General features: G+C 49.9%; 1 protein-coding gene and 1 long non-coding RNA gene across 5 annotated transcripts in view; one reads left to right on the forward strand and one right to left on the reverse strand.

The window, feature by feature from the left end:
- Nucleotides 1–1,231: 1,231 nt before the first annotated feature.
- Nucleotides 1,232–7,817, reverse strand: SRXN1 (sulfiredoxin 1). Of its 2 annotated transcripts, none has more exons than XM_010993867.3 (2): nucleotides 7,595–7,817; nucleotides 1,232–3,486 (listed from the first exon to the last, which is right to left on the reverse strand). In XM_010993867.3, the coding sequence occupies exons 1-2, from the start codon at nucleotides 7,814–7,816 to the stop codon at nucleotides 3,283–3,285; spliced, it is 426 nt and encodes a 141-aa protein (XP_010992169.2). In that variant the 5' UTR covers nucleotide 7,817; the 3' UTR covers nucleotides 1,232–3,282. The 2 variants fall into 2 exon arrangements, with proteins under 2 accessions (XP_010992169.2, XP_031289899.1); XM_031434039.2 differs by having other exon boundaries at nucleotides 1,232–3,591.
- Nucleotides 7,818–7,952: 135 nt separating this feature from the next.
- The window catches only part of LOC105104299 (uncharacterized), a 71,351-nt gene continuing 64,351 nt past the window's right edge, over nucleotides 7,953–14,952 (forward strand). For 2 of the 3 annotated variants that reach the window (XR_004130961.2, XR_004130958.2), the window contains exon 1: nucleotides 7,953–8,107. This is a non-coding gene — a long non-coding RNA (uncharacterized LOC105104299). The remainder of the gene's footprint in view (nucleotides 8,108–14,952) is intronic. The other variant, XR_010376645.1, reaches the window with a different exon arrangement.

Raw genomic sequence — 14,952 nt, forward strand, 5'->3', positions numbered from 1 at the left:
ACATATAACTTGTGAAATAAAAAAAAAAATTTAAAAATCTACCATGGTTAAAGGGGTTGGTCCCAGGGCAGTGAGGGAAACAAGGGGTCCCTAAACACTGCCTTTTACTGGACCTAAGTTTTCTGGGGCAATGGTTTGTTTGGGGGAGGGGACACATCTTTGGATCAGGGAGCCCAGAAGAGGCATGCGGCTCAGCTCGGAGGATCTGGAAGCTTCTTGGAGAAGGTGCCACCTTTGCTGAGCTTGTAGCCTATCTGGTCCAGAACTCCCAGCACAGGGACTAAGAGGCCAGCCTAGAGAGGCCATGATGTGCGCAAGGCCACAGAGCAAGGTCGGACAGGATAAGTACAACATGAAGCTCCAACTCCCAGCCAAGTCTCCTCCTGCCTGAGTCCCTGGCTTCCCTGGGCAACCGATGGGCTCCCTCATAGTCAGACCCCTCCACCCATCCCCTTCCCACAGCGGTTGCTCCGCGGACTGGAGGCCAGGCTCAGCTCAGGAAGGCTGGAAAGCAGCGCCACCTGCCGGCCCAAGAGGGAAATGCAGTTCTCAGTCTCCACTGAGAGCAACCGGCAGGTTTCACCCTGCAAAAACTCAAATCCTCTTCCTTAAGAATGATCAGTCCCTCCCGCTTCAGGTCTGTTCCGCCGCCCCCTCCCAGTGCCTAGCAGAACCCCTAGTGCTGCCCGCTTGGGCCTTGCCTGCAAGAAGATAAAGCCTTTTCAGGAAGGGGCAACCACTCTGTCACTCCAGCTCAGTGGGCTCAGGAGATGATGACTCACATGAGACAATGGCACCTCATGACAGCAGTTTACAAAGCATGTCCTCAGCTTCCTCCTTTCACTACAGACTTCAGGGGCAGACAGTCCATTGGCCAGCTTAGAAAAAGCCCCAGGGAAGGGTTTGTCCAATGTCATGTGGTGAGTGGGTACACAAGCTGGTTCAGAACATGGATCTCCTAGGACCCAGTGCAAGGGTCTTTCTTCTCCACTGGGGGTAAAGAGGCTGTCAACATACTTGAAAATAACTGACCCAGTCTGGATCATTGGTTCTCAGCTTGTGGTCCCTGGATAGCAGCATCAGCATCACCTGGGAACTTGTTAGAAAAGCAAATTCTCAGGCTCCACCCCAGATCTTCCAAATCAGCACCTCTGTGGGTGGGCCAGCCATCTGTGTTTTAGCAAACCCATGTGAAAACCTGAACCACTGGCCTAAAGCAATTACACCTCCCTTTCTATTAAATATACTTTTATTTGGGAATGATTTTCAATTTACAGAAAAGTTGCAAACAGAATACACAGTTCCCATATACTCTGCACCCAGCCTACCCCAATGTCAACATTAGTATTAACTAAGATCCAGACCTTATTCAGATTTCCAGTTTTTCCAGGAATATTCTTTTTTGTTGTTGTTCCAAGATCCAATCCAGGAAATCACACTCTTGTTTAGGACAACATCCCTTTAAATTCCATTCGTCACCTCAATCTTCTTTCCCTGGGACAGAGAATGGGTGGGAAAGCTGTTGTCTTCATTAGTGAGCTGGGAAACTGAGGTTTGAAAATTCCAAGGGACTGAGTTCTCTTAGCAGGGCAGTGAGAGCAAGGCCTGCCTCACTCTGAGCCCTTTCTCTACCTCTTCCCTTTCCCCCAAGACTTGAGGATTTCAGAAGCCCCTCTGCAGTGTCCCACCTGGCCTACCCACCAGTACAGACAGTGAGAGATGCCCCCTCCCAGAGTGAGCTCAGCCCTGGGAGAGATCCTCCTGCTGCCTCTTCACCTCCTCCCCTCTGCAGGGCCAGCCCAGTGTCATAGTGACTTCAGCCTGGACAGAGCAAGGTCCTGGCAAGAGAGAGAGAGACTGAGTGAGAGAGAAGCAGTATTATCTGCTTATACAAAATCACTCATGATTGATGGGAAAAAAATGCCACAAATCCTTTGTAGTTTCTCCAAGAGGTGTAGTCTGTTTTTCCCAGCCCTTGAATCTGGGCCAAACTTTTGATTTGCTCTGACCAAAAGGACTCAGCAGAAGTGATGCTGCACCAATTCTGACCCAGAACTCAAAAAAGCCTTGCAGCTGCTTCTTCTCTCTCTCTCTGAGCCCTGAGGTGATCAGGCGAATAAGCCTGAGCTAACCTGCTGGAGAGGCTACATGGAGGAGAACCAAGTCACCCAGGCAACAGCCTCCCTACTGCCAGACAAGTGAGTAAGCCTATCCGAGGCCATCCAGCCCCATCTGGGGTGACAAGTGACTGCATGCAGCCCCATGAGTAACCCTGGGTAAGATCAGCAGAACTGGCCCGACGAGCCCAGCCCAAATTGCCAACCCCCAGGATTGTAGGCAAATCAACAACTTGCTTTTAGCTGCTAAGTTCTGGAATTGTTGCACAGCAAAGGCCAACTGATCCCCAATTCCTCATTTCTTTCTTGCTAGTGGGATTCCAATTTTATTTCAGGTGGCATCCCAGTCCCAGGAGATGGGATATGATTTGTCTACTCAGTTGTGACAATTCTATTCCTGCCACCTGAGCTTTCTCTACAGCTAGGGGTGGCAATTGTAGCTGATTTGAGTCACCGAGACCTAAGTGGAAATACACAGGGGAAGAGAGCAGGAAACAGACCTCTGAGAAAGGTTTCACTTTATAATAGAAGTTGACAGATCCAGCTGGCTTGGCCCTTCCTCCTCCCTAACTCGATTCTTCCTTGAATACAGCCATGATTGCCGGAGCTACAGCAGCCATCTTGTGACCATGAAATAACAAACAATGAGGGAAAGGCCACAAGGATCACAGAGATGTGTGCCCTAACTTTGCTGAGTTGTGAAACCAATACTATTAGCCATCTGTCTCCAGAATTCATGCCATACGGAGAAATAAACTTCTCTTTGTTGAAGCCACGCTAACCGAGGTTTTCCTTTACTTGCAGCTGAACGTATCCACATGACAGGATACATAAAGACAGAGATGTAGAAAGATCTTCGTTCTTGGGAATCTGGAGTCAGCAGCAGGTGGCTCTCCAAACCCATCTCCTTTCTCATTTCACCCTCTCAATAATCCCTTGAGAGTAAACACACGACCCTGTTTTCACCAAGGTGGGAAGTGGGGCTCCCGCACGATTCAGTCATGAGCCCAAGGTCTTGCAGCTAGCAAAGAGGGTGCTTCAAGTCATACCCGCTCCCCAGGCACAAAAAGAATGCACCTGCTACACCTTCTTCCTGGCCCAGCCCACTGGAAGCCAGGCATGTCTTCTGGGCTCTTGCGAGCGGTGGCCAGTTCCAAGGAGGCTGCTATTGCAAGTCCGGCGTGGAAGCACCCAGGTACACCCTGAGGTCCGAGAGGGTGGACTGGACAAGCTTGGCAGGGATGGTCTCTCGCTGCAGCTGCTGGTAGGCCGCATAACGGTGGCAGCCCCCAAAGGAGTAGAAGTAGTTACCACCCTGGGCCCCTTTGATCCAGAGGACATCGATGGGGGGCACTCTGTCTGGATCCTCCTGGAGAGAAGAGGGCGAGTGAGTGTGGCACAGTGCCTCACAGTTTGCAAAGAAGATTTTGTTCACCTGTGCTGAGCTCCTCCAGGGTGCTTGCGCTGGCTCGTGCTGTGAAACAGTCAGTTTTGTGAACTGGTTGACATCACCTTGGGAGCTTGAAAGTCAGCCATGGTGAGAGTGTTTACATCAGGGAAATGGGCAGATGCTACAAATCAGGGCTTTTTTCCCCTCCCTAGAGACTAGGTTATTAACCATTTATCATACCATTTGCATATATTATCTGGCACCATTCTAGACTGGGAATAAGGTGCAGACACAGCCCCTGCCTTCGTGGGGCTTCTGTCTAGGGGGGCAGATGGAATGAGAAAGTCAATGTTAGAGTGAGAAATGCTATGAAGACAATAACACAGGTTGACATGACAGGGATGACATGAGGCCTCTCTGGGGTGACAATGGAGTACAGAGACCAGAACACAGAGAAGTTCCCTGGGGAAGACGGAGAGGTGGAATCGTTTAGAGAAAGAGCCCACCTGCCAGGTTCAAATCTCAGCCCTGCTACTTAACTGCTCTGTGACCTTGGGCAATTCACAATTGTGCCTCAGTTGCCCCATCTATCAAGTGGGGATGAAGATGACAGCCCCACCTCCTAGAACTGTCGGGTGTCATGAGTTAGTAGATATAAATTAGTTCAAATGACACTGGGTGTGTGGAAAGTGCTCAGCAATCACACTGTGTATTACCTGTGGGAAGAGTATTCTAGGCACAGAAAACAGCAAATGCAAAAAAAAAAAAAAAAAAAAAAAAAAAAAAAGAACACGTTCCTGATACTGGAGGCACAGCAAGGGGCCCAGTATGACCAGAGTGGACTCAGGGGGCTCAAGGAGTAGAAGAGGTCAGAAAGGTAGCAGGGGGTCAGCCCTAGAGCATTTTATTTATTTCTTTTATTTATTTTTTCTTCTAGTTTTATTGAGACAGAAGGGAGATACAGCACTGGAGAAGGTGAAGGTGTACTGACTTACATCCATCATGCAGTGATGACCACAATTAGTTTAGTGAACATCCATCATCTCATCTAGATACAAAATTAAAGAAATAGAAACAATCATTTTTCCTTGTGATGAGAACTCAGGATTCACTCTCTTAATCACGTTCACATGTAGTGTACAGCAGTGTTAATTATACTGATCACGTTGCACACTACATCCCTAGCACTTATTTATCTTATAGCTGGAAGTTAGTACCTTTTGACCACTTTTCATACAACTCTCCCTCTCCTCATCACTCCCCCCAAACCCTACCTCTGGTGGCCACAAATCTGATCTCTTTTCTACTAGTTTATTTGTTTTTGAAATAGAATTGACTTATGATACTATATTAGTTCCTGATATACAACATAATGATTCGATATTTCTATACATTCCAAAATGATCACTATGATAAGTCTAGTTACCATCCCATCTGTCACTATACAAAGATATTACATAGTTATTGACTATAGTCCCCACCTTGTACATTTCTGACCTGGGACTCCTTTATTTTATAACTGAAAGTTTGTACCTCTTAGGTCCTGGAGCGTTTTAAACAGGGGAAGGTGACATGATCTGAGGAACAGCCTAGAAAGCTGTCATGGGAGAGCAGGCTTAGTGGAGTGGACAGCGGCGAGATCAGGGAGGACAGAGGCCTCAGCAGGTATTCAGCCAAAGATGCTGGCCTGGGTGAGGGTGCAGCAGGGACAGGGAGAGGTAGGCAGGTTTGGGACAATTTTAGGGGGCAGATTCGACGGGAGGGATGAATGTGAGAGAAGGGAGGAGGAGTCTAAGTTGACTCCCTGCCCGGGGCCTAAGCCACCAGATGGAGAATGGTGATCCTCTACGTGTAGAAAGCCTGGCGTGGGGTGGGATGGGGATGGGGGCAGGGCCTGCTGGGGAGACCAAATGAAGTGTGAGCTGCCTCCTGCCCTTGGCCCATGGGTGGTCTCTTCTTAGGCTGCTTTGATGGATCCATTTACCTATTTATCCCAGAGATGATTATTAAGCAGTATGGCCCATGAGCTGGGCTCTTGAACCAGGCAAACCCAAGTTTGAGTCTCAGCTCCTCCAAAGAGCGGTGGGGGGTGGGGGGGGAGGGGGAGGCTAGGCAAGTGGTCTCAGCACTGAGCATTGTTCCTCATCTGTAAAGTGGGAATGGACACCCTATAGGGCTGCTGCTGAAGTCAGGGAGCTGATGCCTGTGAGGCTCGGAGCACAGGCTGCCTGGCAGTGGAGTGGGAACGAGGGGCAACTGCCAGGTGGGCCTTGTGCTGGGCACCCAGGGGCCTGCTGGCAGGTGGGCAGCATAATGGCCCCCAAAGATGTCCAACTCCTAATCCCTGGAGCCTGTGAGTATTCTCCTTACATGGAAGAGGGACTTTGTAGACGCAGTTAAGGCTCTTGAGATGGGGAGATTATCCTGGGTTATCCAGATGGGCCAAATGTAATCACCAGGGACCTTAAACGTGGAAGAGAGAGGAATCAGAGGAGGTCTGATGTTGCTGGCTTTGAAGATGGAGGAAAGAGGCCAGAAGCCAAAAAACGTGGGTGGCCTTTAGAAGCTGGGAAAGGATTCTCCCCTAGAGACTCCAGAAAACCATGCAGCCCTGCTGATATCTTGATTGTAGTCCAGTGAGACCCATTTTGGACTTCTGAACCATAGAACTATAAAATAATAAAATCTGTCTTTGTTTTAAGCCACCAAGTTTCTGGTAATTTGTTATAGTCGCCATAGAAATCGAATACATATGGTAAACAAAGATAGTCTTGGTTCGTGCCCTCACAGAGCATATGGTTCTGGCGGGGAAGACAGGTGTCTGAGGCCATTACAACCCAGTAGGATCAGAGCTGTGCTGGTGGGCATGCAGGTGGCTGAGGGCCCCCAGGAGGCCCCTAACCCAGTAAGGGCTGTCAGGGAAGACACTGACACTGAGACAGGAAGATCAAGAAAGCATTAGAAACAGTAAAGAAGAGACGAAAGAGTTTTTTGGGCAGGGGGAAAAGCCTGTGCAAAGGCCCAGGGGCGAGAAAGAGCATGCACAGCCAGGTCCAGCACAAACAGCCAGGCACCTTGCTCGTGTTATGGAAACAGCCAAGACAGGATAAAGTCCCTGCTTCTGTGGAGTTCACATGAGGTGGGGAGGACAGACGATAAAACACAAACAAACAAATGTATACTATGACTCTGGTGGACATAAGTGCTTTAAGGAGAAACACCTGAGGTTAAGGGGCAAGCTACAGAGGGGAGGACTGACAGGGAGGTGGACACCCGACCCAAGCGAGGGAGCAGGCCCTGGGGCTCTTTGGGAAGCAGTTCCAGGGAGTGTGAACAGCAATGCAAACTCTAGGACAGAATGACACTTGGGTTGGGGGGAAGGTAGGGTAAACAGGAGAGGTCTTTGGTGGGGCCTCGAGGTCTCACATGGTCACCTTCCAAGGGTCTTGGGGAGGCAGACATGATGCTGGGCAGGCCCCACCTGACACATATGTCCCCTCCCTCCCCTCAAGATCCTGCCAGGATCACTCAAACTTTCTTGAGCACCCCTCTGTGATGTGGCTGACCTGTCCACGCCCAGTTCCGGGTCAAACAAGGCACTCCTAGCAGACATGACACTCCCAGTCCCGCTGCCACAGCCAGGAGCGACTGCACAGCTTATCTCTGGATAATGTGGTGGCCATGCAGCTGGGCACTGGGGCCAGGCGGTGCCACTTTCTAAAATGCCTAACCTTGGACAAGTTGCTTGAATCCTCTCTTGCCACAGTGCCTCATCTGTAGAAGAGGAACAGTGGTAGTGTGTACCTCATTGGGTTGGCATGAAGAAGATAAGGCACTTAAAACAGCTCTTAGGCCACTCACTTCAAGTGCTATCTTTATAGTAGTCAGAGATCGTTATTTTAGTTATCTCCTCCAATCTCCTTGCTCAATGAGGAAAGAGAGGCCCAGAGAGGCCCAGCTACTTGCTCAAGGTCACACAGCAAATGCTGAGTTCTGGCAGAGAGTGGAACCAGTCCTGTCTCGCGTCCAGCGTGACCTCCCTCCTCCGAAGCCCCCCCCCCTGCGGCCGGCTTCCCCGGGGCCTCACCCGGATCGTGTCCACGAGGCTCTGCACCTTGGCCGGGTCCAGCACAGACGGCAGCGGCCGGATGATCACACTCAGCGGCACGTTGTGCACCGCGGCGATGCAGCCAGAGTGGATGCTGCCGCCCTGCGCGCCGCCGCTTGGCCCGGATCCCTCGGGCACCCCCCGGCCCTCCCCGGCCCCGGCCCCGGCCCTGCCCAGCGCTCCTCCCGCGCGCAGCCCCATCGCGCCGTCACCGCCGCTGCAGCCGCGGGACAGGCCGCCTCCCCGCGGACTTTAATCTCGGCCGGGCCGTACCATTCCGCGCGAGCGGTGGGGGGCCCGGCAGAGCGCCTCTCTCCCCCCGCCCCGCATGGTCCGGCCCATTCCCGCGCGCCCCCGCTGGACTTCGGCTCCGCTCTCCCGGCGCTGAGCGACACGCGAGAGGCTCCGGTTCTCCGCCGGGGGGCGCCTCGCCGCCTCCCCTCCGCCGTGCGGTGTCCCGGGAGTGGAAGAGCCCGGGCGGGCTGACTCAGGGTGAGTCTGCAGGTTGTGGGACGGGAGGGGCTCGAGTGACGCACAGTCCGGGGTGACTCAGGCCCGCGGGAGGCGGGGACGCGAGGGGGAAAGGGCCGGAGCTGCTTAGTGAGGGTGAGTCGGCAAAACCTGCCCCGCTTGGCCGCTCGGACTTTGGAGCCTTAGAAGTAATAGCCGTGGAGGTGATAGTACCAACAACAGTAATATTACGAATCTGACGAATCTGGTGCTGTGTCAGGCACTGTTCTAAACATTTTGCACGTACGTCAACTTATTTGAGCCTCAAAACAACCCTATGAGCTGATGTGATGATTATTCCCATTTTACAGACGAGGAAACTGAGGCAGAGCCAGGTTTAGGTGATTTGCCCAAGGTCACTGAGGTAGTAAGGTGCCTTAACCAGGGTTCAAATCTAGGTAGTCAGGTTCCAGAGTGCGCTCTCTACCCACCGCTGGTCTCCTTGGGTAAGCAAAAGTAACTGTCACAGGGAGCCTTCTGGGATCCTGCTGACTATGTGTAGGCACTGCCCTAAAGTTCTATAGTCACTATCTCGTTGCATCCTCACAGCAGGTGTGGTCGCTGAAGCGCTTCTCCGAGGTAAGGCAGACGATGAAACTCAGGTTATCTGAGCTCAGAGTCCCAGGCCACTTAGCCACCGACACCTGTTTACAGATGTGGACACTGCAGCTGCAAAAGGTGGTAGTGATGACTTAGGTCCAAACGTGCGGACCTCTGTCCTCACTCTCCTGTTTAAAGCCCTCTATCCCCTCTTGAGCCTAGGTTCAGCACCCAGTGTCCTCTGGGGCCAGAGGGAGGTAGGCAGAGGCTCGGGTTTAGATCCCAGGTGTTTATCAGCATCTATGGCAACATTAGGGATTTGGCACAGATTTGCCTGGGTTCAGATCCCACCTGGCTACTCCCTAGCTGTGTGGTCTCAAGCAAGTTGCTTAACCTCTCTGAGTCTTAACCTTTTCTTCTGTAAAATGGTTGTGGGGAGATTGAGAGGACACTCGGAGATAATGGCTGATAGAGGGAAAGTGGAGCTGGGGGTATCAGTGCTTCCAATAGCGATACCCAAGGAAGACTACTGTTTCATCACGAACACCCACAGTGCTGAAGGAGAGAGTCTTTGACTGAGAGAACCAGGAGAGGCTCCCTGGAGGGCAGGTATTCATATTGAAAGAATGGCTTGGTCCTGGAAGGGAAGAGGGAAGGCACAGGTGTTGGTTTAGGGTGTAGGCTCTGAAATCACTTGGATCGCATGGATTTAAATCCTGGTTCCACCATTTACTAGCTGTGTGACCTCTGTTTGTGTGCGTATGTGTATGTGGTGGGGTACTCAACTTCTCTATGCCTTGGTTTCTCCTCTCAATTGCCAGGGAGAGCAAATGAGAAAAACACACACATAAAGTGTTGAGAAAGGTCTCTGGCACATAGAAAGTGCTGAATCCAAAGCAGGTGGGAGGCACATTCCAGCCACAGAGCAGCTTGAGCACAAGCAGGTAGATGACACAGCCCCAGACCTAGACGAAGACAGGCACGTCTGCTGTCGTGGTTCTCCTTCTCACCCTGGTTGTCATGTGCACGGGGAACAGCTGGCAAGGCCTGGTGCTGCAGCCTAGTTTTCCTGTGTGGTTGGTGGGCAGACCCCATGGAGGGGGAGGACGGAGGGGGAAGAGGACCTGCCCAGTCAGCAGTTGCAATTATATTGGCCCATCTGTCCCTAAACCAATGAGATGCAGACTTAAGCCTCGTGTTGGGACTGAGATGAGGTACCTTCCATTAAGCCTGGAACTGGAGGCTGGAGAAATTCTGGGGTTTACACAATCCCCTTTTGTTTCAGTTTAGATTCTCCCAGAAGTGGATCCTGAGACAAGGACTTGTGTGCAGGTACTTTATTTGGGAGATGTTCTAGCTATTTATCCCTGTAACACAAACCACTCCAAAATTTAGTGATCTGAGACAACCATTTTATGATCCTCACAGATTCTGTGGGTCAAGAATTCAGACAGAGCAGAGTGCGGACTGGTTGTCTCTTCTGTGTAGGGTCTGGGCCATCAGCTGGGAGGTAACTCAACAGCTGGGGGTGACTTGATGGCTGGGGCTGGAATCATCTGGTGACTTCACCTTCATGTCCATCCAGTGGACCATGCTGCCTGTCAGCCAGAACACCTCCACGTTGCCTCGGCTTCCGCATAGCATGGTGGCTGGCTTCCAAGAATGAGTGTCCCAAGAGAACATGGTAGAAGCTTCATGGCCTTTTCCAGTCTAGTTTTGGAAGTCATATAGCATCATTTCTGTTGTGTTCGTTCTATTTGTGGGAGTGGTCACAAGCCCCCATAGTGACCAAGGGAAGGGACAGAGACTCCATCTCTTGACAGGAGTAGCAAGGTTCTAGAAGAGCGTGTTCCCACAAGGGAGATATTGTTGTGACCATCTTTGGAAGGTCTCCTTTGCTGTAGGAGGTGATCCCAGGAAGGACTGGGGACTCTGAGAGAAAGAATTTTGCATCAGAAATCATCCCTCTGAGGAATGGGGTTTGGGAGGAACTGCATATTTACCCTCTGATTCCTGTCCCTCACTGGTTGAAGGTGGCTTGAGGATGGTAAGTCTGCCATTTCTGGGCTGCTCTGTACTCAAACAGAGCAAACGTCCGAGGACCCGGCGGATGAAGCTGCCTGCTGCAGAGGTGGCCCAGGGGAATAAGGGGCAGGACATTAACAAATTTCTTTTCTGTCCAAAACAGCCAGAGTCTATGTTTGTTGTTTGCTGCCAAAGGCCCTAGTTACTTGCTCCCCTCATCCTGCTCCTGGGCCCCCTGCACCTCCCCTTCCCTTTTACTTTTGACAAAGAATCTTGTACATCACTCATTCAGGTATGCATAGGACTTTCCTGAGTGTTTGGAGAGTGGAAAGGATTTCTGTGCCACAAAAGGAACATTAAATCTTATACTTCTCTGCCCCTAAAATGCTCTTGTCCATTTCTACGGCTTGCCCATTTCTCCTCTTTGTCTCCTCTACCAGCCACTAAGTTCCTGCTCCTATTTTATGCAGCAACTTTGCCTTTCTCTTCTGCAGCTTTGGTACCTGCTTAGCATCTCCTTGGGGCTTTGAGGCACCTTCTCTCTTAAACTGTTTCTCCTCGTGGTCACAGGAAGACTGCCAGTGCCAATGGGTCAGCCTCCTTCTCTGTTCATGTCACTCAGCCCAGGCTGCTAAAACAAAGTACCTTAGACTGGGTGCTTAAGCAACAAACATTTATTTCTCACAGTTCTACAGGCTGGAAGTCTGAGATCAAGGTACTGGCAAATTTGGTGTCTGGAGGGAGCCCACTTCTTTGTTCATAGATGCCCATCTTCTTACTGTGTCCTCACAGCAAGGGAAGGGGCGAGAGAGCTCTCTGGGATCTCTCTCTCTCTCTCTTTTTTTCTTTTTTAACATTTTTTATTGAGTTATAATCATTTTGCAATGTTGTGTCAAATTCCAGTGTAGAGCACAATTTTTCAGTTATACATGAACATATATACATTCATTGTCACATTTTTTTCTCTGTGAGCTACCATAAGATCTTGCATATATTTCCCTGTGCTATACAGTATAACCTTGTTTATCTATTCTACATTTCAGACTTTTCAACCAAGGAGCTGGAGAATTTTATGTGTGGCCATCTCAGCACTGGCAACCAAATGTGGCCTCTGCTACCTTTTTTTCTGTCCAAGGTCCTTCTGTCTTGGCAGTCCTGGGTGCTTTGAGTGTGGGTTTCCTTCTCTAGGTCTTCTTCCTCTTCGTCTTCTTCTTTTCCTAACTGGGGAGAATCAGGAAGGCAACAGTGAAGCCAAAGTAAAAAGGCCCAACAAAATAAAGTGACTCAACCGGGGGATGGGATCTCTTCTTATAAGGGCTCTCCTATTTGTGAGAGCTCCACCCTCATAACCTAATCATCCCCAAAGCCCTACCTCCAGAGACCATCACTTTGGGAATTAGGCTTCAACAGATGAATTTTAGGGAGGCATAAACATTCAGTCTATAGCAGTTCACATCCAGAAGAGAGAGAGAACCTCCCCCACAGTGAGATGGAATTAGAGCTTTTCTCTTCGGTCTGATTGGGCTAGCTTGAGTCACATGACTACCCAGTATTAATAACATTCTCCAGGAATATACCATGTGCTGAGCTGCTCAAGGATGGGTGCTGGAACCTGTCACTTACTGGGATGCCTGTGATTGGCTTGGAGGAGACCAATCAGCCACACCCCGGGGGTCAGCCTCCTTTGAGCCCCCTGGATGGGTTAAGTGATGGGTAGACGTCTGAATAGATGTGAGCTTTGTTGACGAGGAGAGGGTGGATCAAAGACCTAGGTGTCAGTGGCACGTCCCTTCTGTCCACCTTTGATTTCAGTTGAAGTTGTGGTGAGACGTTTTGTGCAAACCTAGACCTAGCATCTAGCACTGCTGGCTTCTCAGCCCAAGCTTGCAAAGTCTTCCATATTTTCCACCCCTGTGGGAGCTTTACCCATACACAGGCACATCCCAGAGGTGTTGGAGTGTTTGCTGATGGGGACAGGAGCTGGTAAGTAAAAGCCAGCCTTCCACTGTCACAGGTAGACAATTATGAGAGGCACTCTAGGCCATTTGGACCTTCTCAAAGAATAGCAGTATCCCACCCTGTTGCTACAGCAACGACCTCACTAACACACCATCTGTATCATTCTTCTTGCGCCCTCACTCCTTCCTGGGATCACTCCTCACATAAACTGCCTGCGCTCAAGACTTTGCTACTGGGGAGCCTAAACTCAGGCAAAGGGGGAATTTCAAGGGTCATCCCCAATAGTTCTGCACCTTGTCTGGCTTAAAATTACACAGATCTTATTAGATGTATGACCTTGGGCCAGACCCTTGTCTGTGCCTCGGTTTCCTAACCTCAAAATGGCCATCATAGTGGCTCCTAATTTGTAGAGTTGTTGGGAGAGTGAAAAGAGATGATGTAGGCAAAGTCCTTAGAACAGTGCCCAACACATTGTAAGTGCTCAACAGACACGAGCTGTTTGATTACATTTTAAATGAATAATAGATCTCGAAGGTCTCTCTATGTTTGCACTTCCAGACTAGTTGCGATGTATTAGCAAGACTCTTGTTTGCAAGTAAAGAAAGCCAACGTGAATCAGCTTAATGAAAATGGAACACTTGGCTGCTCCCTTGGCTGTGGGGTGAACTGGGGCCTCAGGGAAACGTGGGCTCAGAGGTTTTTTTCTCTTTTACTTGGCAGAGCAATTACCTCCACATGACAAGAATGTGGCTGTCAGCAGGAATTATATTTGGCTTTTAGTAAGAGAAGCCCAACAAGAGAGGCTTAAAACACCCTAACGTGTTTCCTGTCATGAAAGAGAATCTGGAAGTAGGAAGTCCAGGGCTGGGACGGCTGCTCCACAGTCACTGGGAGCACAAGCCCTTTCTGTCTGTTAACTCCATCATTTTAGAGTAGGGTGTTTATTCTCAGGGTCACCTCCTGGTTCAAGACTGCCACTGAAGTGCTAGTCTGGAAGACAGTGGAGAGATGGAAAGGCAAAAAGATATGATCCCCTCCTTTTTAGGGTGCTGTCTCAGAAGTTCCATGTAACACTTTCCCTTGCATGCCATTGACCAGAACTTGGTCACGTGGCTGCTAGGGCAGCTGGGATATGCAGTCTTCACTCAATGTGACAATGTGCTCAGCTAACAACAGAGTTCTCTTACTAAGGAGGGACAGGATGGATTTTGGTAAGTTGCTAGCAATCTGAGCCACAGCTTTCAAGTTACAGGTCTTATGACTCAGAGGGAGGAAATTCCTGGGTTCTAGTCAGATGCCCACATCTGAACCAATCATCTATGGCCATGAGAGGCAGAGACTTTTTTTTTTAAGCATAAGCCACCATTATTGATGATGAATTAAATGTATGTAGTTCATTTAAAAAAATTACTGGTCATCTGCTATTAGCTAGGTACTGCGCTAGACCTAGGAAATTTAATGATAAGCAAAAAAAAAAAAAAAAAACAAAAAACCCAACCCACTGTCAGTCCCTTCCTCATGAAGCTTATAATCTGGGAGAGACAGAGAAATAGCCAAATAATTGCACTGATTAATGGAAAAGTGTACATTGATGGTAAATTGGTGGTAAGTGATGGGACAGAAGAAGGAACAGGAAGTGGTTCCTCCCTCAGGTATGGGAAGGTGAGTCTGCCGAGTTGCTCGATGGAGCAGCCAGAGAGGTAAGAGGAGAGCCGGAGCTGCATCGTGGTGGTCTTCGTTTGAGAGGACTGTGATGGTATTTGCTAACTGAGGTGCTCTGGGCTGCAGGTAACAGAGACATGGGCCTTCCCCTCTCTCTGTTCTGCTACGGGCGGTGGGCTTCACGCTAGGGCTGGTCCCCTTGATGGTCATTAAGATGACACACTTCTTGTTCATGTTTAGGGGAGAGATTTGGCTTCCTTTCTCTTAAGAGAGAAAAAGAAGAAAAATTTCTCATAAGCTTCCAGTGAACCTCTCTTTGAGTCTCATTGGCCAGAAGTCAGTCATATGCCCACTTCTCAGCCCACGGGGGATGGGATTACTCTTAGACTAGTCAAGAACCACCCCTTAAGCTGACGTTCAGGCCTCAAATTGCATGGTTGCCAGTCAAGGAGGGAGAGGTGGGATGGATGACAGGACTATAGCTGGGCACCCAGCATCCATTCCCATCTCCCTCTAGGGTGCCTTCTGTATTGCACATTAGAGAGAAACTATTTCCTAGACTTCCTTGCAGCTGAGATACAGAAAGTGAATGAGGTTCTGCCAGTTAGCACTTCCATGGGGTTTGGATGGCAGAGGTGGAC

Source organism: Camelus dromedarius, chromosome 18 (genome assembly GCF_036321535.1).
Source record: "Camelus dromedarius isolate mCamDro1 chromosome 18, mCamDro1.pat, whole genome shotgun sequence".
Taxonomy (NCBI): domain Eukaryota; kingdom Metazoa; phylum Chordata; class Mammalia; order Artiodactyla; family Camelidae; genus Camelus; species Camelus dromedarius.